Source organism: Pseudorca crassidens, chromosome X (genome assembly GCF_039906515.1).
Source record: "Pseudorca crassidens isolate mPseCra1 chromosome X, mPseCra1.hap1, whole genome shotgun sequence".
NCBI classification, from domain to species: domain Eukaryota; kingdom Metazoa; phylum Chordata; class Mammalia; order Artiodactyla; family Delphinidae; genus Pseudorca; species Pseudorca crassidens.
In genome coordinates, this window is record NC_090317.1 from 32,908,394 (window position 1) to 32,933,306 (window position 24,913).

At 38.3% G+C, this 24,913-nt stretch overlaps 1 protein-coding gene across 3 annotated transcripts in view; it reads right to left on the reverse strand.

Annotated features, from left to right (window-relative positions):
• Window positions 1–24,913, reverse strand: part of PLS3 (plastin 3) — an 89,653-nt gene that overhangs the window by 36,432 nt on the left and 28,308 nt on the right. The window contains exons 1-2 of one of the 3 annotated variants that reach the window (XM_067723730.1): window positions 21,438–21,488; window positions 5,836–5,916 (exon numbers count right to left, since the gene is read on the reverse strand). In XM_067723730.1, coding sequence (XP_067579831.1) covers window positions 5,836–5,908 — 73 coding nt within the window. In that variant the 5' untranslated portion in view covers window positions 5,909–5,916; window positions 21,438–21,488. Of the gene's footprint in view, window positions 1–5,835; window positions 5,917–21,437; window positions 21,489–24,913 lie in introns of those variants that run through there. The other 2 variants (XM_067723731.1, XM_067723729.1) reach the window with 2 other exon arrangements.

Here is a 24,913-nt window from a genome sequence, read left to right on the forward strand (position 1 = left end):
GAATCTGTGGCTCTTTCTTGAAACTGTGGCTTCAAAATACTTATAAAAATTTGGAGTCACTTTGAATCTCTTTCCTGTATACTTCCTGATATGGGAAAAGAATCACTGACCATGTGTCATCTACTTTTACATATTTGTAAAGTTTTATCTACTCTGTTTCTCCATATTTTAACAGCAGATCTGGCTTGTACTACCTCCCGAGATCAAAGGCATTTTAGTGTTAGTACTAGTAAATTACTGCAAGGTTTTCTTAGAGTCCCCAAATCATACCTTTTGAAGAAAACAATTTTAATTTCAATAAGGCAGAGGGAGCCTAAAAAGGCAGCTTGCAATTAATTTTGGAAAATCTCCCAGCTGCTAAAGTACTTGAAAGACAAAACAGGGTGCAATTATTTTAAAAGAGTTTTATGCTAATTTTATTTCCAATCCCCAGCCAAAACACACATACACACACACACACACACACCCTTAAACAATATCAGAGATCTAATGTGCTGCACTTTGGAAGGCTAGAATATGGGACAGCACAAAGGCATTTTAGAGAGCTTCTCCCTCTTCAGTGACGTTATTAACCAGGAGCTCGAGACTATGTTTGATGGTGAACTTTTCGTATTCTGAGTTTTGACATAAACATGAGAATTTAATAACAAATGGACCCCAAAACACAGCTCTAGACTGAAAGCAGTTTTAAAAACTGGAAATCACAACCTCCTGGCAGGATGGCAGTCCTTTATTTACTCATTAAAGCTGCCAATATTCTGAAGGCCCTTTCTGGCTCATTTGCCCCTTCCTCATTAACTACAGATTGGTGTGGGGTGGAACAGGTTCTGCATTTCGAAGACTCTTCCGTTCCAGCATCATATTTTCGACCACCCGATAAAGTAGATATTATCATACAGCCTGTATTATCTACAGTGTTCTCAATGTTTCTGCAAACACAGGTCTCAACTGTTCGGTTCAGAAAATATGGCCAGTGTGGGCAGACACTGACGGGCTGCAGGGAAAAAGAAGAAACTCCACCTACTCAATGAACAAAGTTCCCGCATGGAGTCCAGAGCTGAACTTCAAGAAATGGATCAAGTGTTCTATTTTTAAAGAAAGATCGCTAGACTTGAAAAAAAAAATCACTAAGACACTCCCAGTGCTGTACCAGAGAGGCCAGTGTCTCAGTATCTTTCAAACTGGCTGCTGAATTCATCAGAGAGGAACCAAATGTTTTTAACAATAGATCCTCTCTGTCTGTCTGTCTGTCTCTATGATGACACGTGTAGATTCACATCTGCATTGTTTTGAAAGAAACCTCATTATGCTCTCTTACCAAGTATTATTTTAGATGCCAGTTAACTCTCCCAAAACCCTCCCCCCAAGTAACCTTAAAGTAAATAAACTTATTATACAGCCATGTTCCTGCAGAAGTTTGAATCACACCAAGAATGCATATCCTTAAAAGGAAATGTTTTCCCTCCCCTTGCATCCTGTTATTTAAGCTATTTTAAGTACTTGTCTGGCGAAAGCTGAGCCAGAATTCAAGTAGTTTTGATTTTACCTCTGTTTTACACTGCCCATGTCCAGGTGGTATGTGGTACAATCTATCACTTCAAATGCATCTTTTGGGGTGCTACTTTGTCTTATAAATCTGACAGTGAGAGAACGAGATTTCCCTTGACCCCTGGGTTTTGTGTGTATCTGTGTGTTGCTTTATTCTTCCTTGAATCTGTTAAATCTAGTGTCTTTCTTTATAAACAGGTCACGTATGTGTGTCCTCATCTGCAATACATATGCAACCTCTTTACAAACCCACTACGGACAGTACTCATTAGGACTTAAAGAAGAAAACCAATCAAGTGCAGATGCACATCCTTTCAGAAAAGCTGTGTTTAAAAGTTCCATTTAGTTTAACCAATATATTCCACAAATTTTTTGCACTAAAAAAATGACAAAAGGAATCTATATATCTAACAATAATGGATTTAAACACACACACACACACGATCCTGATTGCCTATGAAAGCACACAAAATATTAATTTAAAAGACTCAGCCAAAAGACTTGTGCAGAAGAATTTAGATTATATTCCACCCTCAGATCTAAGCAATAAAGTCGAGCTTTCATTAGGCATTAAAACTTTAGAAAAGGCAGCTGCTAAACATCTCCAGATGCTTAAACACGGGTTTTGCCTTTCACAGCTTATACCTTTTGAGGTAGCTCATTCCAGCGAATACATATAAGAGGCAGTTTAATGAGTCCCAGCTAAGGATAGAATAGAGGTCGCTACCAAAGAGTTCATCCTAATAGTGGATCCCCAAAGGTGGAGGTCAATTACAGCTGAAGGCTGGACAAGGTTAGAGGGCTGAGACCAGGCAATCAAAAATGCTGTCTATCAACTGTTTTCCAACTCAAAATTTCCAGCAGTTTGGCTATCATTTTCCACCTGCTGCCACTTTCCCACTTAAAAAATACACACACACACGAGCGCATTCTCGCACACCCCCAATCTGTGTTCCTATCTTCCACACAGTCAAAACATGGTTTTCAGACTATCCTGAGACCTTCATTTCTAATATTCCATCAATAATTAACCAGATGGCACAGTGAAAGAGCACTGGTTTATTTATTTATTTTGGTTGGGCTGTAGTTTTAATTTTTTAAGCCATAATTAAACAAATATGCACTGGTGTCATCTTATTGAATACTAAAAGTAAATTAAAAGAAACCACCATGCTTTTTGCGGCATCATCCTGATGTGGTTTTTATATACTAGAGAATATCAAGTAATTTGAAATAACTCAACTTCCTGAGATGAGAAAATCTGGTACAGCTACAATCACCATAACCAAAAATTGTTGTCTTAGTTTGGTGGGCAGCCTCAAAGGAATAAACCCACATTCTTCCTAGTCATTTATGAAACCCCATTATTTTATTTCAGAAGTGTTGAATTCCTGTTTGGAAAAAAAACCTGAGCGGCTATTGCTTAGGAGAGAAAAAAGCGTTTGCAGGATTAAAGCCAATCTGAGAAGATCTACAATACATGAATTTATCTTTATGACAAGGCATCATTCAAATGACCTTTAGCTTCTATAACAAGATTAAAGTCCCAGAGTGTAAAAGACATTTTCTCCTTGGTAAAATATTTACTTCCTATGTGTTCTGAAAAGTTTTATTTATTCTTCTTCAGAATGAACTTATACAGCATTGCAGCATTTTAAATTAAAACAGAAACATTATGAAGTAGGAAAAAATGAGAGCCAAGGATTCTGCTATCCCAGTGGAAAATACTAGAAACAAATGTTGAGAAAACGAAAATAATTAAATGAAAATATACTGCTTGGAACTTAACACTAAGCAGGTGCAGAAAGTGAGTGAAAGGAGAATGTAAATCTTAATACTCGATTTTTATTGCTAGTAAAGAGAGTTTCAAAGCACTATTAATTGATTGAACAAAACCCATGATTAGTGGTAATTACAGAGATTTTCTCCACACACTATTATTTTGCTGAATTTCTAAAGAGATAATCAAGGCTATTATTTTTAATAGATGGGAAAAATCATATAATGATTTCCATATTGTGTCACAATTGAACTGAGACAAAGTAGTCTTCCCTCCCCTCCCCTCCCCATAAGAAAGAATTGTCAGGAAAATAGGTTATAGAGCTTGTTTTTAAAATCAAGTTTCCCTGAATGAAAAAAAAAAAGGATTTCCATAACACCTTTGACAGTTGCCTAAGGGCTCTGCAAATAAGAATAACTAAAAACTACAAATATTTTAAGGGAAAATCAAAAGATTCAGCTGGGTCTTTAAACACTTTTCTAAAAGACAGACTATACACAAGCATATTAAAAATATGCTGAAAAATATAAATTTTATGTGTTACATTGTAACGGACAAAGCCTTCAGAATAAATTCCGCCATGATGAAAATCTTCATAACAAAGACCGCTTGTGATAATGACAAAGTCCCAGTACATGAAAAGACTACCTATAATTCCTTGGAATTCAATCAATTAACTATTTATGTATTGAAAACCTAACATGTGCAACAGTGAGCTAGATACTGAGGGGGAATACAAAATAATAATATGTGGAACAGGCAGAAATTTTGGACTCCAGAATTCCTATTTACAGCATATAGAGTAATAAGAGTCTACATATCATAGAAGTACATGCCTGGTAGGGCTTCAATAAGACACACGGCTCAATCTCCCGCCTTTGGGAAGGTGTTTGCCTACCCTAAACCCTCCAAGATGTATGATTTAAAGTAAGGCAGTAGTTCCACAATGACCCTTTCTTGCAGTCCAAGCTCTAATTGATCTCTCAGACCAATTTAGCCCTGTTTCCTCCTTGGAGATAACTGGTCAACCCTCTTTATATCATTAAGCTTTAAAAGAGCAATTAAGCTCTTTTACTGATAAAAGTATCCCAGTGCCATCAGGTAAACCATATTCAAATTAGCTTTAATTTTTAAAAAATATTGCACACAAATATTTCCAAGATGCTGCACATGAGAACAAGGCTTGTATTCAACAATAAACATTGATTTGAGGAGGTGAGGCCTTGAAGATTAAGCAATAGCAATAAGGTCCCCACCCCCAAATCCTATTCGTAAAAAAAACAAATCAGGCTGTCCCAAACACTGAAAGATGAATATAAATAAAACAGAAGGTTTGAAGGAAACAATTATGATAAGAACAATTTCTACAGAATAATGCGATTTAAAAAGTCTTGCAGCCAAGAATTCACCTGCTGTTTTTCATAATCAATCTATATTAAACTGAGTAGTACACTTCTTCCAGTAAGTGGTATCTATGGCAAGTTAATTGACTGCCTCTTTTTCATACACACACACACACAAAAGTGTTAGATCCAGGACTTATTTTTTCCTAGTTAGAATTCTGATGGGATTATGAATAGTCACGCTGGCTGGGGGCATCATTATTTTTCCCAAGGCATGTTGTTATTACTAAATGACTTCATAGAAAATGTTGCTCATAAATGTATGGGAATAGGGATGTGTATTTCCTCACTTTTCACTGATGGGGTTCCCAACACAGGTCAAAGAGTAGATTCTGATTTAAATAACAAATCATTTTGATTTAACTTCATACCCTTTAATCAAGGAGATACCAAATAGTATTAGTCTTCCTCGCAAAGCACATGTTGACTCATGTGAGCACACACATCAATGATCAGGTCTTACCCTGTTTTCTCATTATCTCCACCGACTTGAACTGAGCACTGAAATTTGGAATGTAAATACTATAAATTGCTTCCAATTCAGCTGCTGAATTCGAAGACATGTTATATGATGTTTAAGGATAAACCAAGTGGCAGGCTAATCCTTCCCATCTTATACTGATGCTAATTCAATTTAAGAAGGTCGAACAGTGTGCATTCTCCAAAGGCACATAAGATCCATGAAAAAGGCAGGAAAGCCACGCTGATTAGGGAAAGGTAAAACATCATCTAATGGTTCTTAACATCTTCAGGGGTCACCTGGCCCTTTAAGAATATGGTGAAAGTTCCAAATCCTCTCCTCAGAAAAATATGATAAACAAAATACGATAACAACACAAAATTTGTCTAAAACTTTCAGGAGCCACAGCAGCCCCCAGTTAAAGACTGGGATCCTGGACTAAAAACCTTTGACCATATTAGACACTAGATATAATTAGCAATAACACAGTTTAAAGTGTAGCTTCTAAAACTTTATTCCATTGGTTCTAACCATCTTGCCCTAAGTTTCATGATTAACCATTCATATAATTTTTCAGAGAAATAACTTTGATTAGTACCAAATAAAGTTTGCTTTACTATAGTTACTCTACAAAAAACACTTACCGACTTTTGCAAAGGCCTCTTTGAGTTCATCAAGCTCATCTTTGGAAATCTGAGTGGTAGCCATCTCATCCATTTAAAGATCTAAAGAGAAACCAGAAGGGTTTAAGACTTTAAACAGAAACAGAGTCATAGATACAGAGAACAAACAGGTAGTTGCCAGAGGGGAGGGTGGAGGGGGAGGAAAGAAACATGAGGGAGCTTAAGAGGTACAAACTTCCAATTATAAATTGGAAAATAAATAAGTCACAGGTATGAAATGTACAGTGTGGGGAACACAGTTAATAACTATGTAATATCTTTGTGTGGTGACACATAACAACTAGACTTATCATGGTGATCAGTTTGAAATGTACAGAAATATCGAATCACTATGTTGAGTAACAGGAACTAACAGTGTTGTGGGTCAATTATACTTCAAAAACAAACTCACAGAAAAAGAGATCAGATTTGCGGTTACCAGAGGCAGAGGTAAGGGGAGGGGGAATTGGATGAAGGTGATCAAAAGGTACAAACTTCCAGCGATAAGATAAATAAGCACTAGGGATGTAACGTACAACACGATAAATATAATTAAAACTGCTGTGTGTTATATATGAAAGTTGTTAAGAGAGGAAATCCTGAGTTCTCATCACAAGGAAAACAATTTTTTTCTATTTCTTTTATTTTGTATCTATATGAGATAATGCATGCTTACTAAATTTATTATGATAATTATTTCATGATGTATAGAAATCAAATCATTTTGCTGTTCACCTTAAACTTATACAGTGCTGTATGTCAATTATATCTCAATGAAACCGGAAGAAAAAAATTTTTTAAGACTTAAAAAAATTTTGTGATGATTATAAGCGCTCCTGCAAACTCTCATTTTAGGGATAATTTAGACTTTCTAGAAATGCAAACTACTAAAACCATCTGAATAGGTCCTCATATTTCTAGCTACAGCCATAATAAAGAAAACAAACAAATGAGAAGTTATCATTTACCAAAAGTTATTCAGAAAAAAATACTTGTGAATCTTCCTTTCAAGGACAAAATCTTACGTTACGTTCAAAGAATGTAAGGAAGGGGAAGGTACCAAGTAATGACAGAAATTCTTGGTTACATGTGCCAAAACTAAGTCAAAATTATGTGACCAAAGATTCGTGTAAAATATAACTTTTTTGGGACTTCCCTGGCGGTCCAGTAGTTAGGACTCCAAGCTTCCACTTCAGGGGGCACGGGTTCGATCCCTGACTGGGGAACTAATATCCCGAATGCCATGTGGCATGGCCAATAAATAAATAAATGAATGAATAAGTGTTAAAAAAAATAACGTTTTCATTTAGCATTACATATCTATCTATCTTACTGGCTATTTCCATTTTTCCCATCTTTATTGAGATATGTGACATATGACACTGTGTGAGTTTAAGGTGTATATCATAATGATTTGATATACATATATATTGCAAAATGATTACCACAATAAAAGTTAACACATCTATCACCTCACATAGTTATCACCATTTTTTCCATTTATATATCACCATTTCCATATATCACCATTTTTTTTCCATTAAGCCATTTAAAAATCTTTCACTGTGAAAAAACTGATTTTCAGGTAGTATAAAAACAGCTATCAATCATTCCCATTAAAGGAGGAGTCAACTGGGCTTCCCTGGTGGCGCAGTGGTTGAGCGTCTGCCTGCCGATGCAGGCGACACGAGTTCGTTCCCCGGGTCTGGGAGGATCCCGCATGCCGCGGAGCGGCTGGGCCCGTGGGCTATGGCCGCTGAGCCTGCGCATCCGGAGCCTGTGCTCCGCAACGGGAGAGGCCACAACAGTGAGAGGACTGCGTACCGCAAAAAAAAAAAAAAAAAAGGAGAAGTCAACTAAAACAAATTATTTTTGGCTTTGATACAGAAACACACACAAGAGCAGGCTAATTAACACATCTTTGTGTACACAACTTATTAATATTATTTGAGTTTATACTCTTTCTGATTTGGCCCTATTTTACCTATTTAACCAATAGTCAGGGCTTGGCAAACTATGGCCTGTGGGCCAAATCTGGCCCACTGCTTATTTCTGTATGGTCCCCAAGCTAAGTATGGTTTTTACAGATAAACATTTGCTGTCAAATGTTTGAACCTCAGTTCAGTTAAGTCAAATGTTTGAACCTCAGTTAAGTGAAATGTTACCCCAGGGGGTGAAAAAAATTCCATTCTTCTCATCAGTAGAGTTGTATTACCAAAAAAGGTACTCAAATATTTATTATATTTTGACTTTTGTCAGTAAAAATCTGTGGAAATAATATTTAAACCCTTGATATTAATAATATAATATTCTTATTTTGCCTCTTGGCGTACAATATACATGATGTGGACCTTTACAGAAAAACTTGACTGAGCCCTGCAACAGAGAAAGGAGGTCTGTACCACAATGGAAAATTCCCACATACCAACCTATTAACAATTTTTAGACAGAAGGAAATGAAAATGATTATGTGTTGTCCTTTTTTGTTTTGGCTTTGTTGTTTTCTGTCTTTTTAATCTTTTTAAAGAACTTTACTCTTTAGAACAGTTCATGGCAAAATTGAGCAAAAAGCACAGAGAATTCAGTTCCCATATACCCCCTGCCCTCACACTCGCACGACCTCCCTCATTATGAACATCTTCCATCAGAGGGGTACATTTGTTACAACTGATGAACCTTCTTTGATACAGCATTGTCACCTAAAGTCCATCGTTTACATTAGGCTCACTCTTGGCATTGTAATACATATTACGCATTTTGACACCATTATAGTATCATACAGAATAGCTTCACTGTTCTAAATGTGTTGCCTTTTCAGAAAAGTAGTCTGTGTAAAATTTCACAAACTGTGAAATGCCAATTTGAGATCTTATATTTACCCCTTTTAGACATTTCAAAAATAATTTTTGAATAGCCTTTCATATGTATTTGTGGGATTTATTTATTTACTTATGGCCGCACCGCGGCATGTGGGATCCTAGTTTCCAGACCAAGAATTGAACCCATGCCCCCTGCAGTGGAAGCATGGAGCCCTAACCACTGGACCACCAAGGAATTCCCCCTTTTAGACATCTTTATTAAGAGTTAAAAAATTACTCGCCAACTCATCTTTTTTGCCATGATGACTAATACTTAGTACAGAGACGCTCAAGAGAGAGCTGGGCCACATCTGTCTTTTGCACACCCATAGCTGTCACTTCTAGAACTTATCACAGTCCCAGGCAGGTAGTAAGGCACTCAATAAAATCGTATTTTCATAAATTCATCCATTCAACAACTTGCGTCAAGGCCTACATTAGACAAATTCATATTCCTACTAATTCCCTGAATGCTCATAACAGCCTTTTGAGGTAAATATTCCTACTCCCTTTTTTCTTATTAGAGATAACCTAGGCTCAGAGAGACCATGGACCTGGAATTCAAACTCAGGTTTCTCAAATCCCTGGGAAGTTTTAGCTAAGTTTCCACCATAATGTAACACATTTATAATGACTCATATTTTTAAAAAATTAAATAAAAACAGACTTTTTAAAAACATAAAACCGAACTTGCCGGTTCATAAACTTTTCTTACCTATGGTGTTAAAATGTCACTAAAGAGGGACAACTTCTCAGTAGAAAGTTGGGTAAATACACCTTTCAGAGCAGTCTCGGGATCTATAAGGTGAAGACCTTCAGTTGGACACGAAGGCAGACATTTTAAAGATTAAGAGTAAAAAGTGATTTTGCATACGTTAAGCTGCAAAGTGATAACAGTACTTTTAAAAAGTATTGTAGGGACTTCCCTGGAGGTCCAGTGGTTAAGACTCTGCGCTTCCACGGCCGGGGCTGCAGGTTTGATCCCTGGTTGGGGAACTAAGATCCCACATGCCCCGTGGCGTGGCCCAAAAAAAATATTCTATATTTTATTCACATGGTGTTCAACACCTCTCATTACAAAAATACTATATAGGATTTACTCCAATTTTCTTCATGTATATTTTAAGTAATGATGTTTTCAATTTAAAATTATTGCCCATCTCAGAACAATGGCACAGAAAGTTTGAAAGTGAGACTGTCTCAGAAAATCCAAAACATGTGGCCTCTCCTTTACTTCTTTTCTTTAAAAAATAAATTTATTTATTTATTTATTTTTGGCTGCGTTGGGTCTTCGTTGCTGTGTGCGGACTTCCTCTCATTGCGGAGATCGGGGGCCACTCTTTGTTGTAGTGCACGGGCTTCTCATTGCGGTAACTTCTCTTATTGCAGTGGCTTCTCTTGTTGCAGAGCACGGGCTCTAGGCTCGCGAGATTCAGTAGCTGAGGCTCGAAGGCTCTAGAGTGCAGGCTCAGTAGTTGTGGCGCACGGCTTTAGTTGCTCCGCGGCATATGGGATCTTCCCAGACCAGGTCTCGAACCCGTGTCTCCTGCATTAGCAGGCAGATTCTTAACCACTGCACCACCAGGGAAGCCCCTCTCCTTTACTTCTAAAGGTCCTTTCTAGTTTGGGCAATTCGTGAGTCAATAATAATCTAAAGTAGTTAGTCTTTTTTTTTTTTTAAAGACGATTTTATTCTCATACTACTATATCACTTCTATAAAAGAGAAAACTAGACAAAGATGGTTCTGGACATACCCCCCGCCCCACCTCACCCTTTATCCCTGCTGAACAGTGGGTTCTGACTCAATCCTTCCCTCCCACTTCTCCCCTTTGCAAGCAGAGGGTCTGAACAGGGTAGAAATCTCTTTCCTCTTTTTATACACCTCCCCCAACACACACCTCTACCCTCACACAATTTACCAAGGCGTCTGTTATATGCCTAGTTCCTGCCCTCAAGGAATCTACAATCTGGGGAAGACAAAAAAATGTAGATAATTATAATTTGACACAAAGTGAATTAGTGGTTGTAATAAAAGGTAGAGAAGGAGAAAGACTCTGGAGACCTTAAGGATTATTAATTCCATCTCAGGCAGGCCAAGAAAGTAGTACTTTTGTTCTTTGTGCAAAATTAGGAAATACATAGATCTCATAGAAATGATTTCGAGGCACTTGTTTACTTAAAAAAATATTAACACAATGCAGCATTTAAAAAACCCAAAATATACTTTCTGTTCTTTCTTTCTTTCTTTATATGGCTGCACTGGGTCTTAGTTGTGGCACATGGGCTCTAGTTCCCCGACCAGGGATCAAACCTGGGCCCCCTGCATTGGGAGCGTGGAGTCTTAACCACTGGACCACTAGGGAAGTCCCCAAAATATAGTTTAAAGTTTTCTAATTTCTTATTCCTGTCTAATTATCATAATGAAAGCTTAAAGTGTCCCCTTTTACACCTATAACTCAGATTTTTCATCTACAGAAGACATGAAGAGGCACAACTGAGTAAGAGTAAAAAGAACTGCAATACACATATATTCCCAAAACAACATTTGTTTGATCCAGGATAACAAAATAGCTTAATTTAGGAGTCTCTCACTTGAATAAATTCAATTTCATTTATTTACAATTATTTGAAAGTAAATAAATAAATGCTACCCTGAAGCACCTGAGCTAAAACTAAGAAATCCAACATAAAGTTTAAAAGGCTTACAATATACACTTCAGTTGACAAAAATCACAATATTTAAATTAGCTACTTAATGCAGACTTTTTTTTCCCACTATGAATAAAAAAAGTTTGTCCTTAAGACTACTCAAAGGTACTTGATGGAATCTTTAAGGAAATCAAGCAATGAAATACTATCTTGGGAGAAAATATCACATTTAAATAATTCAGGGAAGACAGGAACATCAGATTTTTAGAAAACCTTGCGAATTTACTGAAAGCTCTATCCCTCTTCATTGGGCATTCACTGAATTTTTTCTCTCAAAGCAAGTAAAACATCCCAGACTGGGGTTTAGGAAGCAAAATAGATGATGATATCATTATTGCCCTATAGACACGTTGATTCAATCCTGAACACTTGCGGCAAACTGTTGTTCCCCACCCAAGAATGCAGTATGTTATGATAGGAAGATTGTGAGATGTGGAATCAGAAGACATCAATTAATGCCCCGGCTCTGCTACTTCCTAGCAGTGTGTCTATGAGCGAGTTTATTTAATCCTGCTAAGGCTCAGTTTCCTCTTTTGAAAACAGCGATAATAACTACTTCCCCAGGGTCCTTGTGAAGATTAAAGATGGCATGTGAAAGCACACTGTAAACTATAAAGTATTATACAGCAACTTCAAATCCTTAATGAAAGAAAACGGTGAACAAATCAATGCCTAAGTAATTGTAAGAGGCTATATAAATATAAGGCATGAGTTCTACTAAGAACCTTTTAAATGGAATGTACGAAAAGTTATGTCATTTGCCCTATAATTATTGACTACAGAGTATAATAGATCTCCTTCATATATAAAAATTATAAGCCTTTAAGTCGAAGTAATTTAAGAAGGATGGGACTAACAAAAATCTGTCAGCCATTTTTTACCCATGACTCAGTTTGGCTCCTGCATAAGACCAGTTTCTAAACACAACTTGAAGAACGGCCAGGAGATTTTTTTTTTAAATACAATTTTTACTTTATATCAGGACCACTTAAAAAAATAGCTAACAGCTTGTCAATATTGTCACATTCCTCCTACATTGCACATTTTTTTCATAAGCAATGCAAAATAAAAGGTGAAGAGGTAAAAAGTAAATATTATTGCTGAATAAAAGTTTAACCTCAATTTCACAGTATGTGATTGGTAAGTAAAAAGAAAGTCTGACTTTTGAAATATGTTGAAATGTGTCCTTTTCCCCAGTCTGTCTTCCCACAAAAGTGAACTTTATTTACATGGAGAGAGCAGGCGCCGATAAGAAAGAAAGAAAGAAAGAAAGAAGGAAAGAAGGAAAGAAGGAAAGAAGGAAAGAAGGAAAGAAGGAAAGAAAGAAAGAAAGAAAGAAAAGAAAAGAAAAGAAATATATTTTCCCTCCATTTAAATTTAGCCAAATGAAATACCATCAAAAGTAAAAGCTTCCAGGGTCTCTGCATTTTTCTGAATTCTCTCATCTGCAGAGCACTTTGATCTGTCCCCAATTCTGTTTCCTCCCTAGCTCCTATGCCTGCGTTCGCTATAAAGGGAAAGCATCAGGAGAAAAGCAAACCCTCTCCCTAAACATCTGAGACACAGGAAAACAGATTTTCAAATAAGGGAATGAAAGGAAAGCAAACAAAACCTTGTTTGTTTGTTTTGTCATAAAAGGATATGGTGTATAACTGGGTCTGAATTCAGGGCGTCACCCATAGAGGAATCTTATGCCTATGAAGTCATCCCTAATTACAGAGTTTGACTAACAATACAGCAATTATAAAACCACTCCACTGGCTCCTTTAACTATACTTAAACCCTCAACACAAATCTTTGCTGAGAAAGGTGTACCTACAACTACCTACCTGAAACTATTACTCAAATTCTAAAAGGTATTTGATGGAGATGAGGAAAGGGGGGGTGGTGCCTGTTTTCATCCCCTAAGGTGATTCACGTTAGGAATGCTGCTGACTAAATAATCTATTTACTAATCTGTGTCATTCAGAACCACTCGGGTCAGGAAGCAGGGCACACAATGGGAAACTTAACCATAGATAATCAAGAGTTGATTACGAATTTTATATTTTTTTCTTGAAGTTGAGAGGAACTAAAAGATAAAAGCAGGGCATATTCACCATAGACATTATCCAGCCACTTGTATGCCAGGTAAACAGAATTGGTAAAGTGAGGCTGATGACTTAAAATCAGCGATTTGGCCACACACACTGAAGCTGGTAAGCTCGAATCATGAAGAAGAGAGGGTGGACAAAACATGGAAGAATACATTATTTGTAGTTGTGTATCTGTCACCTTCCTCTGTCCAAAACAGGCAGCACTTTGGAGCAGCCACACTTCACATACCTACCTGTACCAACAGAAACCGCCACCCTGCCTCCTCACTAGTAGGTAAGTCAACAGCACTAGTCTCCAGGTCAGATGGGCGTGCAACACTCTCAGCTAAAGCTCACCCACTCTCACTATGATTACTCAAGCTCTAGTGCCGCGTTTCCAAATGACTTGAGAAGATTTCAACTTGAATGTCTATCATATTCACCCACTTATTCATTTATATTCAAGCCTTAATTGAAGGCTTAATATGTACCAGGCACTGTGTTGGGTGCTGCAGATATAGAGATTTAGGACCCAAAGCCTCCTCTCAAAGACCTTACTGTCCAGCGGGGAGAAAGATGGAAAAACAAAGACATAATATTAATGCCATCATCCTATTCACTGAGTGGTGGGGTGACAGTGGTGGGCTTCAGGAAAAGTTTTCCAGAGAAGGTGACTTTTGAACTTTATCTTAAAACATAAGTAGGGCTTCCTCAGACAGATATCACTGGTAAAGGCATTCCAGGCAGAGAGAAGATGATATTCTAGAGCTGTAGAAAGATAGTGTGGTTGGAGCACTGTGCCTAGGGTTTGAGAGAGACACAATTGGAGCAGAAGGTCAGGGTCTAATTTAGAAAGGCCACACTTAAAATCTGGACTTGACCCTCTGGTCAAGGGAGAAGCAAGGTCAGTGAGGAAAATTCCAGTCAGGAGAGTCTAAGTGTCTACATTTGAACTTACTGCCACATTATTTCTCCCCTTTTCAAATATCTCTCCTGTCAAATCAGGTCTCCTTTTCAACTTCCCTACTTTCCTCAGTCTCCAGGTTTACAAATTTGAGAAGTTTGGCCACAAGAAACCACTGGAGATTGAAGTAAATCACTAAGCTCTCTGGATTCTTCCATCATACCCCTTTATCACCTCATGTCTGGCCTTTTCCAAAGGCCTTTTAGCTGATCTATCTATGGTCCTGTCTCCCTCCAATGTAATCTCTACGCTGCTAACTTCCTGAAGAGCAGATCTAAGGTATGTTTCCTACAAAAGCAAGTCCTAACTTTTTTTTTTTTTTTCTTTTTGCGGTATGTGGGCCTCTCACTGTTGTGGCCTCTCCCGTTGCAGAGCACAGGCTCCGGACGCGCAGGCTCAGCGGCCATGGCTCACGGGCCCAGCCGCTCCGCGGCATGTGGGATCTTCCCGGACGAGGGCACGAACCCGTGTCCCCTGCATCGGCAGGTGGACTCTCCACCACTGTGCCACCAGGGAAGCCCAAGTCCCAACTTTTAAGCACAACATCCTAAGCCCTACACTCTTCTGTATTGATACCTGTCTATCTTTCCAATGTTTCTTCCGATTACACACACTGCACACCCTGGAATCACACTCTCTTCACACCCTATTCCCCAAACAGGCCATGTATTTTCCCACCTCTGTTCCTTCTCCTCTGTGCTTCTCTCTAGTGGAATGCTGTTCACCTGTCTCCTATGTACTTTTCAAAAGCATCTTTGAGAAAGTCTCTTTGGAGTGTCCCCACCTGAGAGAAAAATTCTCTGTTCCCAGGACTCTCACAGAACTGCATGCTTTCTTCTGTTACAGCCAGTGCTGGATCCTTCCAGACAGCTCCAATTTTAAATATCTTACTGTCAGACCATATGTACTAATTTTTGAATGGGAAAATATAGTCACCACAAGGATAGCATTTAATACTACTATACATAAGCTCTCTGATGGGATGGAAGGGACCGTTTCCCATTCATCTTCATATTCCCAGCCCCTCTCACTGTGCCTACAGAGTAGGTAATATAAATAATTAATATAATAACATATCATTGTAAGTTTATACTATAGCAGCTAACATTCTTGGAGGACTAATTGTTTATATGGACTGTGTTAAATGCTTTATATATATTATGTAAGTTATTTCTCAGCAAAACTCTATGAACCACGTAATATTGTTATTTCCATTTTACGGAAAAGCAAACAGGATTAGAGAAGTTGAGTAACTTGCCCAAAGTCACATGGCTAGAGAGAGGCAGAGCCAGGTCTCAAACCCAACTCCACCCGACACCAAAGTCAGCATTCTCAATCGTTATGCTGTACTGCATAGCTTCCTCAACCACGGCTTAGTGAATGAATTTATCTCCCCACAGACTATAAACTTATTAAAGTAGAAACACAGCTTACTCATCTCTGTATTCACCACAGCACTCTACGCAGAGACACAATGCATTATCAGTAAATATCTTGAATCAAAAAAGGTCCACATCTAGTACCCACAACAATTTTGATCATGTCAGTCCCATTTCAGGAAGCTATAATTTCTTATGCCTAAACAGCTGGTCTAAACTTTGCCTGGTATTCCTGGTCCTCTAGTGTTCCTACGAGTCACATCTAACCGGTTTAACCTTTCAACAACACTCAAAATTAGCTTTTTGATCACAACCATCCTCCTGAACGATACCCGTCCTATTAACTCTTACATCAGCATCTTTTATCCTGCCGCCACTACCTCCTGCCCTCCCTGCTAGTAAGAACTCCCTCTCTCTGTATCTACCTTTCACACTTATAATGCCCTCCTCTTTATTCCTCTTATCTTCTTATCCAAATCCTACTCATCCTTCAAGTCTCGGCAGAAGCCTCATCCGCTCCCAAACCACATTTCCCAGTGACTCCACACCCCTGCTGACCTTTCTCTTCAACTCCCACAGGATCTAGAATCTTGCCACAAAATTTAGCAGTTTAATTATAGACTTCCTCCTATAGTTATATAAGTGGATGTGAGTACAGTCTGGCTGGGACATCCATCATCCTACTAGATTCAGTTCATCTGCCTCCTCCACACTGATCCTCAAACTTGGTCCAAGAGAATAGTCTTCCCCAATCAAAGACAACCATTCTTTCACCAAGAGCACACAAATACTTGTCTAATTACTTGCTCTGCAAGTCTTATTTCAAGATTGTTTGTTTCTCAAGAACAGAGTCTAAACTTCATCTTCCTCTCGGATACTCCCACAATGATAATCCACTGCTGGATGCTGGGTACAGAGGTATGGCTCAAAAACGATTCCAGTTGACTGCAATGTTTTGAGGGTGGTGCTAATCTGCAACATGCCCAATATTCAATGATTACTGAAATTATATTAGGGAAGAAACAAGAGCCTAGGGTAGTTGAGTGACTTTGCCCAAGACACAGAGCTGTGCAGCAAATGTAAAATTTAAAAAAAAAAAGAGTATGTGAGAGAGAAGGTAATTAACTACTCGTACCGTAAAAATAAAAACAAAGAGGCTACACACTGCTTTGTGGAAAGAAGGCTCATGCCTATTATACCCTATGGAAGATAATTTAAAAACTCCTAACCAGGAATTCCCTGGCAGTCCAGTGGTTAGGACTCTGTGCTTCCACTGCAGGGGGCACCGGTTGGATCCCTAATCAGGGAACTAAGATCCCCCATGCTGCATGGCACGGCCAAAAAACAAAACAAAAACAAAAAAAACCTCCTAACAAATGTGACCATCATATTGAGAAATATGAACGGTTGCCAGAAAATGCAGTTCCTTTCAGCTAATTCGTTTTTATTACTTGAAGGAGGGATTCACTTAATCCTTGAACTGAAATCACCAAAACTGTAACTGTGTAAAATATATAGAATATTGGCAACGGGTTCAGTAGATACTATATATTATAGAGTTCTAAAATTTCTTTCTTCAAAATACTGGTGTTAAATAAACAATAAACAGGCCATACTTTTTAAAAAGAAGGACATGAATGCTGACCTTCTCTTGTGGCACATTCATTCCTATATATGACATGTTTCTGCTTCCCTGTATTTAATATCCCTTAATTTCAGCCACTTCCATGCTAACTACTGTAAACAACCATTCCCATTGTATCAGTGCTAATAACTTAGTACAAATGTAAGCAAACACTCAAGTATCAATGTGACGATTTGATTTTGAGTTTAGGATTTCTTTTTTCATACATAAGCCATCACTGTGGTACTCCTAGTTTTTTTAGTGATTAGTTTTTTACCTTACCGCTGATTTTTCTCCAGGGGCAAGCGGCTTGGAGTTTTGTTTGCTTACTTTTAGAAAACTTTAATGGAATCTTGGTAAAGGAGCAACTGTAATAATTTAAGAGGTTATATGCCTCTTTCTCAATTTAATGATCTGTTGCTCTGAAAGTCACAAGTGAGTCAAACTCTAACTGGTCTCACCTGTGTCACAGGTTTCTAGTCCTGAAACTTTAGGAAAGGTAAAAGCAGACAGAAGAAGTGGTGAAGGATTTTACTGTTTATTATTCCAGCACCTCAGCATTATTAAAAATTGTTCGTTATAGTCAACGTGGAGAGCAGACTTCTGTGATGAAAGCAACATTCAACATGTAGAACACACTTTACTTAACGAGGTTGTTTTTCAGGCCTAGACCCTCTGGTAATTCTACTTGACATTTCAGCTGCAAATTGGTAAAACTACACAGAGGACATTGATAGATAACCCCCAATAGAACAGACAGTATTTTCCCATGAGGCACTGTTATATATGCTGTTAGGCTGTACAGGATTCGGGACTAGAGAATAAAGCAGCTGGCTGATGGAACACACATCTGGATACATTTAGCAACTATGCTTCTACAATTCATTTAGATTAAAATAATAGGAACACAAAAACATATCATTTTGGTAACATAGCACACTATTTCAGGGACATTTGTGAAATGACCTAAAAAGCCTTACTTACTATTTACATGACAAAATACGTTTCAAATTCCAAATCAATTGAGCAATGAACTCTGGAAGGTTCTATCAGGGACTGAAGGCTAACTCTCCCTTTTATCCAACCTCAAGTAGCTGCCTGCCTATAAGTGCAATTTTGCTTTGGATGTACCCAAAAACATTAAGGAGACTGAAACATTAGCTCACTATATTTAATGTGAAGAAGGGATTGCTATCTCCTGCGTGTATGCTGCTCCAACAATGCCCATGGATGCATGAGAGAGGGTGAAGGTTTATTAAGAAGGGCAAGGGAGCAGAGGCGGCTGTTATTTGCCAAGTAATGCGCACAGAGTTAAACTAGCCCTCTTCCTACTTCCCTAATACCTACAACCAATTAAGCCACCTCAAATGTTCTGTCTGTGTTGTTTTAAAGGAGATGCAGCATAGGGTTCTGGTTGCTAACCAGTGACACCCCTTCCCCAATTACAGGAGCTCCCCACCCCCCAGCGTGTCCCACCATCTACTTCTCTATCTCCTCCGCTAGGCTGTGAGCTCCCTGAAAGCAGGGCTGGTACCTCATTTGACTTTGTATCTTGGCTCACAATAAGCCCCTACTAAATGTTTGTTGAATGAACTGATGTTCGAAAGTAGGGAAAGTGAACAGACTTAAACATACTGCAGGCTAAGTAGTTGTCACGCGTGGTTTTCAACATGCATACTCTATAGAGAAAGCTGGGAACAAAATAGTCAAGACATAATAATGTTCCCACATTCTTCACAGGCACTTGGCCTGTTAGCATGCTTTAACTATCTACTGGTCTTTAATACTTCAAGATACTACAAAACTCTTCAAGATGTTTGCAACCTGTTCTTTGAATTTAGCTGAAAGTCAAACAAAGGTTTTTTTTTCTTTCAGAAACAGTTTTTACTTGGCAACAATTTTGGCAATCAAGCAGCACATTTCACCTTTACAATAATATACATCACGCACACATCATGTTTTGACAAACGTGCAATTTATAGATAAATGTATCATTTAGAAATAAATGTAAATTGCTGCAAACTAAAGCTGTACTTAAAAATTTTATTATGAAAATTTTCATTGTATACAAAAGAGAAAATGTACAGCAAACACCCATAATCCCATCATCCAGATTCTACATTTATCAGATTTATCAGGATTTCCACACTGATTCTCTCTTCCTGTCCTCTTCTTTTCCCTTGCTTCCTCCCTCCCTCCCTTCTCGACCCCCCTTCCCTATCTCCCCCTCCCCTACCCTCTCTCTCTCCCCCACCTCCTGAATTACTGTAAAGCAAACCCCAGACATCCCATGAGTGATTTCACCCTACTTAGCTATTAAATGAGTTCATTTCCTGGAAACACCTCTATTCTGTTCTAGGATCTAGCATAAGCTAGATTCTAATTGATCTTTTTTTCAAGTACCAATATCTGTGAGTCACTTAAACTCCAAAGGGTGCCCAATCCTGTGTCATTTCCTGGAGGAATATCAACTACTTCCATTTTAAGTAAAAGTTTACTTTCCTCTTTTTGTCTTAATAAAGATAAGATCTTTAAGCAATGGCTATTTTAAAATAAGTTAATAATTTTTCCCATAGAAACATTCACATCAATTAAGTCAGATTGAAGACATTCTTTAAATTCTTGCTAGACAAGAGTTTTGTAGATATTTAATATACATCTTAACCGTATTCTAAAAGCCCCCTTTCCTATTATGAAGAATACTATATCAAACCCAAAGACACAACAAAGTTATACCTCTACTTCCCCATCTTTACAAAGCTAAGAAGTATTAACTCCTTGGATTGAAATAGCACATTCTTCTTTTAAAAGGTCCAATCCCTTTATTTCCTAAGTAAACTCTGACATTTTCCAAAAATATCTGAATAATTTATGAAAAAAACATATCTGCTGCTAATGAAATTAATTAACCATCACACTTGAGGAGTAGTTCCATTCTCCTTTCCTGTGAAAAATAACACGGAAGCCAAGGGCAACCTTCAGGTATATATCTCTCACAAGGCAAGATCAGACCAGTTAACTCAAGACAAAATATTATGATGTACAACTCAGAAATCACTAGAGATAAAATTTCAGCTTAGACTTTGAGCTAAGCTGGAAGTTTATCTATTAGTCACTAAAATGGCCTCCTGCAGTGTAACATACCCTGCTTATATGTTCTCAAATATGGTACTTGTTAATTGAGAAAACTAGACTCTTTTGTTTCATACTTCACTTTTTACCTCATACGGGTGTAGTTAAGTACAACTAATTTGAGAGGTTACCCTTGATTCGGAGTCAAGATTTATACAACCAGCTATATTGAAATAGGAGAAATAAAACATATGATCACTATGTGATAGAAAACTCTGGTGAGTTTGTGAGCATCAGAAATCACTATCACTACCATATTATAGTAACACCACCAAAATCTCATCATCAATGATTTTCATGTATTTTGGCAAGTATGAATAAACACCAGTACAACTGTTTGTCATAAGTTATTTTGTAAGAGTAGAATATCAATCTGTTTGCCATATTCTGTCATGACAGCTACCCTCAACTTCTATTTCACAGAATTTTGAAAAACCATTTAACAGTGATCAAAAGTATTTGAAATTCCATTCCCCTTCGCCCCACCCCCAAGATACAAAGTAAGAGTTTCTGTCATTTAAACCTTTGGCATCTGACTTGATAGATACAGCTATATAATTAGGATTACAAAACCAATTTTTAAAAAGTACAAAGTCCCTAAAATATTCCCCAAATAAAGAAAAGACAATATATAGAGAGAGAACAAGTCAGATTCTAAACTTCAAATTTTTCTCTTAAAACAAATTTGCTTCTACTTGAATACATAAGATTTAGAAAGCGTCTCCAAATGTGTAACTACCCAAACACATAATAAGGATTTCGAGATGTTTAAAGTAAATTTCTGCTTAAATATTCCATAATATAAAAGTTAGTGCCTAACGAAATAATATTAAAATTGTTACCCTTCCGGGATGAGAGCAAACCTGTTGTTTCTTTCTCGCAGCACTAAACAGAAGGAACCTCCCACGCCCAGAACGCCAATCTGGAAACCCAACATTCTTCTCACAATTGCAACTTTAGAGAGCAAGTCATAACACTTCCTGCTAGAGAGAGAGAGCACCCTGACAAAGCTATGATACAATACTTACGAATCCCCTTCCTGTCAGCCTCACAGTATTTTGCCAAGTATTAACAAATTGGAACTTCACAACATTTAGAGAAAAGTGAATTTTTTCATTGCAGCTCCACTGAAATCATGCAAGAACACAAGGGAATTTAAAGTTGGTTCAGGTCGAATAGCTACAACCCACATACCTATTTAAAGTTTGAACATTAGCCAAGTAACCTGCTTATTTTAGAACACATGGAACCAGCTTCTCCCCAGAGGCCAAGTCACTCGTCCATAGGAAAGTGCATTACTTAGAAAGGCAAATGAACTGTCCCAGACCACTTTCGTTCTATTATTCATCTCGATCCATACTTACGTCTTTATACAACACTTACACTCCATATGCTAGGTGTCAGAGCATTAACTGCGAGTATCTATATCTTGTTTTCTGTTGAATACATAAGCTGTTAAGTGTAGGAACTATATTTTCTACCAGCCTAGCATACAGGAACGAAACCAATACTTGACGAACTGAATTTTCTATTGAGAGGCAGTACTGCTGAGTAGTTTAGAGTTCTGGAGCCAGACTGGGTTCAGATCCTGTCTCCACAATTTTCTAGGTTGTCTTTGGACAAACTGCTTAAGCTCTTGTGCCTGTTTTCTCATCCAGGGATGATAATAGTAACTACATCACATAATGATAACTATTTTGTACATTGTTGTGATGCTCAAATGATTTAATGTGCGTTCAAATTTTAGATCATAGCCTGGTAAATTGTAAGCACTAGGTATGTGATAACTGCTATATTCTTATTATTGCAATTTGTTTTTTTAACTGGTCTAGCAATTCTAATCAGTTAATTGTTAAATGAAGCAACTGGTTAGCTATGAGTTCTCACCCTTTATGGGAGAGAACAATAAATCAATAGGAGTACTGTGCTAGGTTCAGGAGACCATTTCTAATACTGACATAGGGCAAGTCAATCATTTGAAAGGAAATGGAGTGCAATGGGAGCATCAGGGCCTTAGGAATCAGACTGACTTCAACTCTGTGTGACCATGAACACATCACTTAGCTTCTCTGAGCCCCAGGTTCCTATCTATAAAAATGGAACTAATTCCATGAACTTCAGAGGGTTGCGATGATGATTAAGTGAGATAAATGCATAAGGGGGTCTGGCTCCAGCAAGGTGCTCAGTAAGTGGCGGCCATCGTTATAATCTGTCTGGGATATAATATGCATGATACCATCTGCTCTACCTACCTAATCTGCTCTACCTACCTAATAAGTATGAAAGTGAGATAATAGATCCTTCAGTCCTTTATAAATAATATAAAACAAAGTGAAGCGTTTTATGCTAACATTGAAATCTCAGAATAAGGAGGCGACTCACATTGCAGTCACTTGTAAAAAGCATCAGGACAGCCCACATCAGGAGGCAGAGTGTTCTCCTGTCCTCATCACTAACCACCATTAGCAGACACTGGATTACATTTTGTCTCCTTAATGGAAGCACTTTATTTCATCAATCACAAAAACTGCATGAACTATCAAAAGGCAACGCAATCCCGAACAGAAGGAATAGAGCGTCAGGAGTCAGAGGACGTGTTTTTCCACCTGTTTTCATTGCTGACTCACTATATGAAGTCTCTTCAACTTTCCTGAGTCTCAGTTTCACCATCTTTGAAACAAGCATAGCACTAGCTGCCTGTAGCCAGTCAGGGAATATGTGGGGTAGTAAGGAATGCTCAAGCACCTTGAGCTAACTGGAAGAAAGGGTATACGTGTATGTATTATCATGCATTTCCAGGGAAAACTGGGGCACAGGCAATTGCCTCCGGTAAGAAGACAGTATCAGTGACAGGCCAGCAATGTTGGGTTTCCCCAGCCTTACTTTTCTTTAGCCACACTTGTCACTTCACAACACTTATATGGGTCTGTCCCAAGTGCTATTAAATTAACTTCCTCGGGCTTCCCTGGTGGCGCAGTGGTTAAGAATCCACCTGCCAATGCAGGGGACACGGGTTTGAGCCCTGCTCCGGGAAGTTCTCACATGCCATGGAGCAACTAAGCCCGTGTGCCACAACTATGAGCCTGCACTCTAGAGCCCACGAGCCACAACTACTGAGCCCGTGTGTCACAACTACTGAAGCCTGCGTGCCTAGAGCTTGTGCTCCGCAACAAGAGAAGCCACGGCAATGAGAAGCCCATACACCGCAACAAAGGGTAGCCCTCGCTCGCCGCAATGAAGACCCAATGCAGCCAAAAATTTAAAAAAAATAACTTCCTCAATGATCACGCTACCCAGAAACAGCTTCCTTGTCTTTCCCTTTCTTGGTCATCTGGAATGTATATGCTTTCTAGCTTTCTGAACTCTAAGGCTAATCTTTGATCACAGTGAAATCTGTCAACACCCAGTTGTTGATTTTAAAGTCTATTCACCATAACATGATAGAATTCACTTCAACTGCAAAATATTGTGGTGAAAGTTCTAGGAATGGATACTCCCTTTAAAAATGGACATCTTCTACTTAGTAAATACCAGGACATTTCCTGAAAGACTGCTGTATCACATCAGTAGTTCAGCCAGTTTTGGCCTGCAGCCCATGCTGTAACCTTCTAAATGTCTCATCATATGACGTATGTGCAGGTGTGCGGGGCCAAGGGGGGGTATTGGCGTTTGTGTATGTGTGTGAGTATGTGTGTGAACAGCATCTCTGTTTTTACTATGGGTAATGAAAATTGCTCTGGGAACAGAAGATGGTGGCAAGGGTTATGTAATCCATTGCACATTTTTATAAGCAGGCCACAGAATGAAAACAACTTTTACATTTCCAAATTCATCATGATGAATGCTGGGGAAAGTCAACAGAAACCAACCTATGTTTTATCTGTACATGTAAAGTGCACAAGCTCTCACTCTCTCTCAAATGTTACAAACAAATCCATAAAGTTAAAAGTTCACACATGCACCTATGGACACATACACCCTTCAGGGTGGAAAGGAAGGAAAGAGGCACACCCAAAGCTGCATGAGCATTTCATAGACGTATCAGTGTAATCTGCAGTTAGGACACAAGACCTAGACACAGTATTTTTAAAGTCTCTTCAAACTTTCATTCAAACATCATCCTCTCCCCACCACACCCAGTACGGGTTATATTCTTTCCATGTGTGACACGTACAATGGAGGCCTCTCCCACTGTGCTTAATGCCACACTTCAGTAACAGTGATCTATCGTCCTTTAATGGAACAGGATTTTACCCATCTTCATGACTTATAAAGTAAACAAACAAATAACACTCACAGTGAGTGAAACATCAAAGCA